The 12064-nt window shown below is 41.8% G+C and overlaps 1 protein-coding gene across 1 annotated transcript in view; it reads left to right on the forward strand.

The window, feature by feature from the left end:
• LOC142959305 (uncharacterized) overlaps positions 1-11586 on the forward strand; it is a 29077-nt gene extending 17491 nt beyond the window's left edge. Inside the window, exons 3-5 of the mRNA XM_076100550.1 lie at positions 486-1015; positions 9188-9265; positions 11394-11586. Of these exons, the coding sequence (XP_075956665.1) occupies positions 486-1015; positions 9188-9265; positions 11394-11586 (801 nt within the window). The remainder of the gene's footprint in view (positions 1-485; positions 1016-9187; positions 9266-11393) is intronic.
• Positions 11587-12064: the final 478 nt, after the last annotated feature.

Raw genomic sequence — 12064 nt, forward strand, 5'->3', positions numbered from 1 at the left:
CACTGGCTCATAAAAAAGGTTTATAGCGTGCTGACCAACATGCTGTGGTAAAGGTTTGAAGACTTGATTAGTAACCAATCATACACTAAGAGAAGGTACATTTTTACTTGCATATATCAAACTCCGTTTTAGTCTGTTGTGCGACAATATAGCCTATTTTAGTCCATTCAGTTTTATGTCCATTTTCTCTAATCAGCTAACTAATGGGCTTTGACTTTTTAAAAATGAGGGGTTTTCTACCTTATTTTGGCTAGCGATTTGTTTTAAATTTCCTAAAAACTTTTTCAATCATCTTTTAACTATAAGAAATAAAGATTTGGAAAAAGGTGATTTCAAATAGTTCCACACCCCAGTCGAAATGTTGCAACAATTGAGTCAGAGTCTTTACATTTTAGACGTTTTGTTAGTTAATAGTTGTACTTCTGTAGTTAAGTTCAAATAATATTGTTATCATTTTAATCAAAGTGTGTGTATTTTCCCCTCAGATGGAGCGCAGTGAGACGGTGTGTCGTTACTGTGGTGTGAGCTACCTCATCTTCCACGAGTTCCATCAGCTCCACACCCGACTGGCTCAGCTGGAGGAAGAGCTCCAGGGACTGAGAGAGAGCACCCAGAGAGAGAAGGCCCAGCGAGAGGCACTGGAGCTGGGCCGGTTGGAGTGGGAGAAAGCATTTCACCTGGAGGTGCAGCGACAGACAGTGGAGAAAGAGAAAAGCACAAGAGAAGAGCTGGAAGAGAGGCACAAAGACGCAGAGAGAGCTCTGAGAGAGGAGTTTGAACGAACGTGCGATGTGGAGAGGCAAAAGATAAAAGACGAGTGTCAGAACATCTGTGAAGAAAAAGAGAGCCGACTTAGAAGAGAGCTGGGAGAGCTACAGACGGAGACACTGAGGAAGCAGCGACAAGAGCTGGAGAGGACGACTGAGGAGAGAGAGAAAGTTCTGAGTGACGCACTTCAAAAGGCCAATAAAAACTTAGAGGAATTAAGAAAATATCTCCAACAGCTGGAAGAGAGGTGAGGTTTGTATGCGTTTGTCTGTACTTCGCGTCCCTGGTGTGAAATGATCTCTAATGCCAGGCTTCATGTGGGCAATTATCCTGTGAGTCACGCTGCTAACACAAAAACACACTCTCAGACAAATCCGAGATATATCCAGCTGGTGTGTGTATGGAACTCTCTGACACAGACCTTGCTGTCTAATTATATGTTCCACTGTCATCTTCAACGCCTCTGTCATCCAGTACCTAGAAAAGGAGAAATAGATATATGGGGCTTGGTAAAACGTCTAAGGAAGTGAGTTATTTGAGTAAACTTTACTACTTTAGTACTGATTAAATCCCAAGTGATTCAATTTGATTTCTGGTAAACAAGACTGTTTTACAATATTTAATAGGCTTGTTTGCTTGAATTGTTTTGCTCAACAACACAGGCACATGCACACTGTTGTAAGCAGGGCCTGACTGATTATGGGAGGAAATAGTGTGTTAGTGAACACAATGTTTGACAAACATCCTCCTCATATTATCAGAGAATTGAAAATATCTTTGTTGCTTATATTTAGTAGAACTGCAGCAAAACTAGACCACATTGCTGCATTTTCACTATCAATCAATGTCCAGAAATGATACATGAGGGGGCAGAGGATCGACAAAAGTTTCACAATGAAACAAGAAAGTATATCTTGTAGGTGGATGCTAATTTAGTTTGTTTGCAACACTCTACATGCCAGACTTAAAAATTTGATATCTTGCTTCATTGTGCTGTTTTTTTATTTACTCATACAATGTTACTGGACTCCATGATGAGTACAAAAATATTTTGTGACTGAACAAAAGCTTTTGTTAAAAAGCACTGCAATGCTAATAAATGCTAACTTGTTTCTGCTAAGCCGGTAGTTCTTCTGCAGATGTGCGTTAGCTGCTTGCCGTTTGTAGACGCACCTCTAGTGGTAGCCCTTGTTAAAAGCTCTCATAATAGTAGCAGCCTGGGAGTGGTCTTAGATGGCATCGTGTGCAATGCAATCCTGGTTGTTGCAGGGTTTTCACCCAAGGCATAATAGGTAACTGCAGGTGTCGGTGGTGATACTACTTTTTAAGAAAGTACATTTTTTTGGTCTCATGCCTGTGAACACCTGTGAACTAATTTAAAGACTCATGAACAGCCGACCTAGCCGCAGCGCCTGGAGCTGGTCGCCAGTGATATCATTTAATTACAGTGACACAAAAAATGTTGTGAAACGTGATTGTAGTCAAAGTTTTCCACATATTTCAAAATTATATTATATCAACCCAATGTCTTATTCATCAAAGAAAAACATTTTCCAAAAAAAAACCAATACAAAATGGTAACATATGACATGATCACAGGATGATGAAAGGAGATAAGTTAGATATTCAGTATGTATACATGTACTATATAGTAGGTTCTCAGCCACGAGCCCAATGTTTGGGAGGAAAGTACAAAGGCATGTGAAGGATGACTTGTTTTCTGTTTGCGTGTACTGTACAGGCCACAGCCGGTATGCTCATATGGCTAGCTGGGGGTTTCAGGTTGTCCGTATGTTGCTATGTGTATGGTAGACTGGTGAGCCAATCCACTATCTGCTCTAATGTAAGCTGATTATCTCTCACTCCCTCTTTATTGAGCCCAAAACACACGCAAACACACACACACACACACACACACACACACACACACACACACACACACACACACACACACTGCACTCAGTTGTGCTCTGGAACCTTGGGGCTAAGCGTGGGTCAGGAGGTCACAGTTCAGTCAGATAACGATGCACGACACAATGAGGTGTGAGAGGCCAGCATGGACTAACAGCAGTGGACTCCCTCTCCTGCTCTTCTGCTCTTCATTCGTTTATTTTTCATTTCCTTCTTCTTCTTTCATTTCTTTTATTCTTTCTTTAATGTTCCGTCTCTGATCTGCCATCTCTGCATATATCTCAATGCTCATTTACTTTCAAATATGCAGCATTTCTTTTTATTTTATTTGAATGTATCCATCTTATGATTTGCCATAGCTTTGCTGCAAATGTGCACCTTCACCCACACAGGTGGTAATGAACAGATTAAAAGAGTGAGGGAGAGACAAGGAGAAAGATAGCATGCGAGTGGGAGTTAATGAGGATGTTCTGAATGGCTGGCTACACAGCAGGAGTGTGACTTTGTTATGTGAGATGCCTTTATGATTGACAGTCCACCCCCCCCCCCCCCTTCCTTTCTGCGAGACTTAATAGAGCTTTTGTTGGGAGATTATGTAATTTACCATAAAAGAACAATAGATTTTATTAAATGAGGAACGTTAAGGTTTCTAGCCAGCAGGATACTTTTTTCTGATGCTGTTTTTGGACTTGTACCAGTTCTTTAGAGAGCCTGATAATGACCTACACCCGGACATACAACTACAACAAAACCCCCACACACACACAGGTTGTCCTGCTTTCTTCTGAGTTAGCTGTTTGATCCTGTGTTTGTCTGACAGGATGAGAGGAGTGGTTGTGGTGTGTGTGTGTGTGGGTGTGTGTGTGTGTGTGTGGGTGCAGTGGGAGAGCCTGACTGGTAGCTCGATAACAACACACTCAACATACAAACCAAACCTGATTAAAATGTCACGTGTCAGACAGCGTGTTGCGAGTGTTTTTGTGTGGATGACGGGTTTATGACAGAAGATAGCAAGGGGAGAAGGGTAGTAATGTGCAGAGTGCAATTAAGCCTGATTTTAAAATGCCACCTGCTAGACAAGTTCAAACACAGATGAGCAGGAGATATGTTGATCTGCTGAAGAGAAAGAAAGGTGAAGGGAAGGAGAGAGTGATGAGAGAAATAGACATAGTCACGTCATATTAGAGTTTGCCAGTTTTTGTAAATGCCGTTTACGTCAGCCTCCCAGTCGTTATTTTGACTTTGATATGGCATTCAACTTGATGCCAAAGTTTGTCAGAGGCAAATAGACGAGATTGTCTCACGTTGTCCATCAATCAAAATAATAACACAGAGATAGTAATGCGATGCGACTACTAACTGGTAAATGAACACTATTATTTGCCCTCACATGTGCAAAACTCAACATTACTATTCAACCAGGGTGTGAACTACGCACATTCACAAATAGGAACACTGGCATTGGTCAAAATTTGGAGCAAATGCTAAAATGGAAATAAGGAAATAGAAGTGATAAACACAACATTAGAAGGCAGCGGACAATAAGAGGGTTTTAAGCCAACAAATGTTTTCCAGAGGATCTAAGAGCTGTTTCATATTGTACAAGCAGGTCAGTAATATATCATGTGTTTTACTCGCTTTATCTTTTTAAGCAGCAGCTTCTGAACAATTGCAGGACTTTTTTCCTTGGGGATTAAACCAGGAACTAGACCATAAAAGCAATCTAACTGCCTGGTGATGAAGGCACGTATTAGTTTTTTTTCTAGGTCAGCTGTAGACAAGAGGTTTTCTTTAGGTCACAGTCTATGTCGACTACTCCCAGATTCCTGCGCAAAGCACACCCTGTTTACACAGAACACTTAATTCTGTTGTCCACCACAAATATGCTTTTATTTGAATCAATACAGGACTGACGCTGCTGCAGTTCCACTGGCGATGTGCTGCTCTTGCCACACTATGATACACCTGTTATTTCAAGGTGTCAGACGCATTTGATCAGCATTTCATGTCATATGCTGTTCACCTCATTTTCTAGTTGTTGCTACAGGCTGTGAACATTAATTAGGCTGCCACTCAAAACAGTTTTTGCCCTCTCAGCCAATAAAACGTGATTACAAAGTGTAGTTACTCGTAATCGTTAAAAAGCTAAATCTAAATTAATTTTATTCAGACTTTGATGAGTGGATTCTATACTGGATTCGGCATACACTTGTCAAGGTTTAATCCCGGCTTGTCATCACAGTTTGAGCCTTCCTAAATACACCCATTTGGTACGCGTTCTCTCTCTGTCTCTCTGTTTAGATTAGTTGTTGGGTAATGTCAGCCCCTAGAAGACATTGACAAACAGGACAGAGAGTTCATCTAACTGGAGACAGGTTGAAACATATCATGCAACTTGTGCACATCTTATCGCATTGAGAGACATGTCTGGGAATTTAATACACTCTGTTTGCTCTCCTTGGCAGCTGGTCTCAGTCTGGATCCAAACTGTTACTCTGGGTGTGAGTCTGTTTGCGTCTGTACCCGACTGTCTGTGTGTGTAATGCATATTCATTTGTGGGAGTGTGCATGCACAGTAAAACAAATTATACCTGGCAGTTATGAAGAATAAATCAGAAATGTGTGAGAGCACACACACACGCCCATACACACACACCTGACCTGGGGCTGGATTGTAACGGTGATAAGAAGACTTGCAGGTGTGAGAGTGGGAGTGAAGTAGACACAAATGGATGACAAATAGAAAGGCATCCATTTGTAACAAGCAAGTGCTTTATGGCAAATTAGTTTTGTACTGATGTGGGTTTATTTTAATATCTGGTTTCCATGAGCAACCGCGGAAACAATACACAAATCACCATATTCTCTCTCGCTCTCTGTGTGTGTGTGTGTGTTATGTAATATGTAAAGTCTAGCAGGGTCAAACAGCCGTCAAAGCCAGCATGTGAGGTATTAGCACAGATCCAACTTTAAGTTCACATTACCACATCAAACGTGTCCCCATTTCAGCTACACTGGAGGAGAACGCTCCCTGACAGAGGATGACCTCTATTCATTCAATGTTACTGAAGAGCTCATGACAACAAGATAAACAAAAACAATGTTATTAATGAGTGTGTGTCAAGAACACACACACACACAGACACACAATATGACAAAGTTTATTTGGTAATCAACATGTCGGAGCCGTAGCATAGCAACCCAGCCACACAAATGACACACAAATACGCTTTTCCGAATTTTAATTACAATTGACAAGCTGGAGCACAGATGCACTCTCATATCCTTCGAGTTTATTCAGTTAGCCATAATATGATATCATTGTTACTGCCTGTACTTTGTGTATGCCGGTATGCTGTTTTGATGATCACTATCATTGTTATGGCATCCCTGACATGGTTACCAGATAACTTGAATACAAATATATACACACAGGTGTCGCACTACACACGCACAGAACACTTGCTCTAAAGGATTATGGTTATTAATGAGGCTTTGACTGATCAAACTTCTTAAAGTTTTCATCAAAACATTTTACAAGTCCTTAACAAGCCCAACGTGTGTTTTCAGCTTTTTAATTTTTACAAACATTTGGAAGATGTACATACACTGTTTATGAGCTTGTGTGTGTGCGTGTGTGTGTGTGTGTGTGTGTGTGTGTATGTGTGTGCGTCGGTGTATCACGTTCTATTTGTGGTCCTTTATGGTCACAGTAAAATGTTTTTTAGCTTTGCCATCTCTGCCATATTCTTGATCAAAACAGTCTTTTAACTCACACACATGCACGCACACACAGTGGGGGAACAGATGACACTTTGATACGGGTAATTATGGGTAATCTTTTATGTCACTTCTAATGCTGACAGGAAATGCCAGCACAAATACACACTCGTATGAGTATGCGAGCACATTTACACTGACATGCACTCATACGTTATCACTTACGTAATAGAAATAGTAATAGATATATATATCAACCAATGCCAAAGGGCCGAGAACAGTACATGTTTGACATAAACTTGTGTTACAGCTCCAATGTGTGATCAGTGTTGAGAGATGGTCTCTTGTGGCTGAACAAGGAATTGCACCAAATTTGTTTTGGATGTTTTTGAAGGCACCACTGATGATTCCCAGTGTGGTTGTGCTTCTAGAAAAATGATAACAGATGAAGCAGCAAAATGTTGTTGTACAAATTGATACTCATACAGTAAACTAGTGAAACAATTTAAGCAAAAGAATGTCACATATAATTAAAGCCAGTAAAGCAAAAAGGGGCCTTAAAGCTATTATTATAGGACGGTACTAAAACCAGGATAAACAAGCATAATGTGGAAAAACAAGCACAATGTAACAGGACATTTTGTACACAACCGTAGGCTGAAAATAAGCCTTCTAGCTTTGTCACATTGACCTTCAGTCCAAATCTCTGAAAATACGAAGGAGCACAAAACTGGTAAACCCTTTGACACATACACACCCCAGAAGAGAAAACATTTGACTCGGTAGGTCAGAATAACACTGTGGCTGGCAGATCAGTGTTGTTGTTGTGAGCGCATGGCTTTGCGTGTGCGCGTGTGTGTGTGTGTGTGTGTGTGCGTGTGCGCGTATGACATGTCCTGATGAGGCAGTTGATTTGGGCTGCTGGTAGGGGGTACTCTAATCCGGCACGCACTCACTGGCACTACGCTACCTAGTTATTCCACTGACAGCCACCGCCCTGGGAACAGGAGCTCAAGCTCACGCTCACAAACCACACACAGATTCAGATACAATATACACACGAAATTCACACACACATTCACACAAACACACCCCTCTCGAGGCAATGTTCTTTCTGATCTCGCTTTGGGACTGGTGGGGACAGATGGATGAACAGTGGGAGTCTGGGCTGCCATGTCTCAAAAAGCAAAGGCATGCATGCACAAATACACATACACACACACACACTCTCTCGCACGCACAGGATCGCCCTGACTTGGTAACAAAGTGGCATACATATAAACAGACTAAAATGCTCACGGAATAGTCTAACTTGGTCTGTCTCAATCACACACAGATTCAGACACAAAATACACACGAAATTCACACACACACACACACACACACACAAAATGCTCAGCCCATTCTCACCCCACACGGCTCTCAACCGTCCCTCTGTACATGCAGTTCTTACAGACAGATTAACCGTTAGGAACAATACAATATACCCACATCACAACAGCCACTCCCAATACGATGGTAATGAATAGTGCAATAAGCACATTATTGGCAGAGAGGATGATTGTACCACCGCTTAGAAAACTAGTACTAGACAATATGTACTGAGAAAGTTTAACCTCGTAATTGTAGCAAAAAGATGTTTCTTCCCATCGTTATACAAACAATAGCGCCGTCGGTCTGGAAGAGAATGTTATGTTACCGGATATTTTCCTCGCACAGGGCCTCCGAATAACTTTACCTCACATTTGTTTCTAAAGTCTTGCCAATAAGCAGAACCCCCCCCCCCCCCCCCCCCCCCCCCCCCGGCAGGATCACTGCATCTCATTCAAATTATACACTTCTTGATTAAACTGTGACGGTCATGATTGTTACCTGTCTGGTTTTAGTCTCCATTTGTCTAGCCTGCTAGCGTGTTTATTCCTCTCTCTGTCTGGCTGTCAGTGCTTATTTGTGGTGTTTTAGGAAAGAACAGGATGTGTTGTTTTCTGTTTATGTCTCTGGTTTGATTGCTGGAATTTGTCTGTCAGATTTGATGGCTCCTGTCTGGAATCAATCAGGCTGAAAGGCAATGCAGAGTACGGGGTGCGTCGCAATACCCCTACTTGCGGTATTTGCGAGTGGTCAGGAGCATAAACTTGAACTTCTTCATGTCCTTAGATTATTGTTGGCCATATCTCATGGACACGTTGCGGCCAACGACTGGACTGGGGTGGTACAGGAGACCTTATTGAATCAGGGATGCTAGCGTGGGTTAAATGTGCTGCGTGTTACTAATTTTCAGGTGTGGGCTACTTCTGCGACTCATGAATATGCACTTCAGTGCTTAACACTGCGACTGTTAAGCACTGAGTCCCTAACTCTATTCAGATTTTATTTAAGTACCTCTACACTACCCTCAAAATCTGTAGCACTTTGAGAGTAATCCACTTTCCTCTTCTTTATCTAATTTGCATCTCAATTCTATTAATTATTTGCCTTTATGCATTGCTTACTCTACTCATTCAAATCATAATTTATTATGTATTGAATTATCTGAAACTACATAACATAAGCGGGGAGGGCCTCTCTCTTTATATCAATTACCTCTGAGGAACATTTCAATTTTTCATCTCATTCCATTTCATCACGATCATCCTCTGCTCATTAAAGTTGCATCATCTATAAGCTCATTTAACCCCATGGGAGGGCAGTTCCATTACATAGGCTTAGGTTATCCAATGAGTGAATATTGCTCACGGCTCTTGGCTCTTCATCCTCATTCTTCAACTATCTTCTTCTTCCTCGACAGACTGGCAAAAGAGGCTTGCACGAAGGAGGAGGCAGAACAGTTACTCGAAGAAGAGAGGAGGCAAGGTGAAATTCTCAGGTAAGGAAACAACCAGAGTGAAAAGAGACAAAGAAAGATGCAGTGACATGAGAAAGTGGGGGAATGGTGACGCGATAATGTTTGGTAAAGCCAAAGTAGGATGGAAATAAATCACAAAAACAAAAGATGAAAAAAAAAAATAAAAAGTATTGGTCTGCATCACCATGATTGGCTGTCAGCTCCATGACCAGATGCATGGCAGGAAGGCCAGGGCAGATGGGAAACAACTGTGTGAGATGATAGAGAGGGAAACAACAAAAGAGGGAATGGAAAAACAGAGGAGAGAAAGTCAATTCAGCTGACCCTCCGGTTATTTCCTGGAAATAAAGAGAGAGATTGAAAAATGACGTGACAGGAGTGGAGGAGAAGATGAGGAGTCAGGGAAAAAAAAATGTTTTCAATCAGGCCACTGACATTGAAAGCTGCTAAATGACTAAACCATCGGGTGAGGAAACGCGTGCAATGCTCTCCTTTTTTTCACTATCTTAGCCTTATCATCGTTGACAGATCTGGCTCATATCTGTTCCTCCATTTGGTGCTGTCAGCCTTATGATTTATGTCATCTGACATTATAAAACGGGCTCTCGTGACAAGCAGTGCCTGTGCTCTCTTCCACTCTGCACACACACACTCAGGCACCAGGAAGGAGCTCGAAGTCTTCCCTCTCATCCCGTCTCGTGTTGGACTCCGTTCATTTTTGATCACCTTAAGCCACAAACTCTGAATGAGAAAAACAACAACCACTCAACCCCGCTGAGCTCTCAAAAGCCATCACGTCACTTTGCCCACAAGACCCAGCCATGTTCATAGCGTTTGTCCATGACTGTGTCTACAGGCTTGTGTGTGTTTCTGCAGGTGTGTGTGTGTGTAACTGTGCCTGCAAGGTATCCATGGGCCTCGTGTGTGTGTGTGTGTGTGTGTGTGTGTGTGTGTGTGTGTGTGTGTGTGTGTGTGTGTGTGTGTGTGTGTGTGTGTGTGTGTGTGTGTGTGTGTGTGTGTGTGTGTGTGTGTGTGTGTGTGTGTGTGTGTGAAGAAAATAGGAAACTGTTCAGTGTGCTCTCGCGCACGTGTTCTTGGAATAACAGAATGTTCTATTCCAGCACTCTAGTTTCCCACATCCACGCTTTGCATGGGTTTGTGACTTGATTGAACATGCGTGTGTGTATATGCATGTGTGTGTGTATATGTATGTGTGTGTGTGAGCTGAGCTAGTGATCTTTCTTGTTGCTCAAAGTGCTTTTCGTCTGAGCATATATCCTTGAGAGTCAGAGAGAGGGAGGAGAGAGAGGGTGCTGTAAAACATGGCTGTGCCCTTTTTTAAGGACATGGTGTTTACATCAGTCCTCCGTTTCCCTCTCTCCGTCTCTTTAAGTCACCTATTTAATTTATTTTACTGTATGTCCTGCATTCCTTTTCTGTATATTAATTATATTTTTTTCTTTCTTCTCGTCATTCATTCCCTGCATCTGTGGAAGTCTATAAATTACAAAATAACTCAAAACAATTCAAGCGCTGTTTAGTCTGAGAGTCATTTGAGAGTGTTCAGCCGCACATTTGTAATAGCAGAACTACATTTTCAAAATCATTTAAAAATAATAATTTAGCTGCTTAATCTTTACTTTAAAATGCAAGCTTTTTTTCCATACAGTACATGGCTGAGAGGCAAACGTCATGATATATCTCGGGAGTGTTGCCACCGAACGCTCAGCGTGCTCTTTTTCAGAAATGCTCTGCTTCAAAAGCCCACAGTTACACATATTCGCACCAGGGAGCAGTAACCACAGTCTCCTGCTCTTACGCGCTACTAAACTTGACTGGAGCATATGGGGATTTAAGTGTCAAAGTATTTTGTTCAGGACGGAGAGAGATTGGCTTGAAGAATTTCAGTCTTTTCTACAGTCTTTCTGAACCACACCTTTAATGGCTAATTTTGTCTTATTCACACACTCGTCATTTTAACAGCACTTGTAAACAGATCCCTAGGTAGCTATTAGTTGTACTGTCTAAATATTTATGTGACAACTCCCACAAAATGTTCAGACATTTTTTGGCATCTGTGACATAGCAATGAAGTACTGTCAATTTATGGAGACAGAATGGTTAAATGCTCTGTGTTTGTGTGTGTCAGAGGAGCATTTGTGCGGCAGCAGCAGGCCCTGCGAGCGACTCTCTCCGTGCTCCGATCCTCTGGCAGCGATCTCACAGATGTACGGGGTTTCCTCAGCCAGCTGACAGGGGTCTGGCAGGCCTTCAGATCTCAGATACTGCAGCACAGCGCACAGGTGTTCTCAGGTAAACACATATACACATTGACGCACTGAGACACACCAACTAAAGCTTCTCATTTGAAGAGAGTATGAACAGATAGAGTGAGAAACAGCGATTTAGATGATGTATGAGGGTAGCACAGCAAAACAGAGTGTATATTAATACAGAGCTGGAGCGGACATAAAAGAGAAATATTGGAAAAAAGGGTTGAGCAAATAATCTCTCAGGGGGAGTTAATATTAGTTTAACTGTGGTATGGACTCTTTTAGTTCTGATGGCAGCACCCACAGTGGATGACTAATGTGTTTATGTGTGTTTACAGTCACTACTCAAACTTAAAGATAATTTAGGAGGGAAGGAATGTGTGCGTGTTTATGGGTATATGTGTGTAAATGCTGTAAACTGCTGAAACTCTTACCATACATTTTAAAGAGAAAAGCAGAACTGCAGAGTGCATTTGTGTGTTTGTGTTTATCGTTGACAGTAAATACCCGAAGGAGAGCTAACCTCCGGCTCACCTCATGGGTGGGT

Source organism: Anarhichas minor, unplaced genomic scaffold (assembly GCF_050575085.1).
Source record: "Anarhichas minor isolate MPS153535 unplaced genomic scaffold, ASM5057508v1 ptg000026l, whole genome shotgun sequence".
Taxonomy (NCBI): Eukaryota; Metazoa; Chordata; class Actinopteri; order Perciformes; family Anarhichadidae; genus Anarhichas; species Anarhichas minor.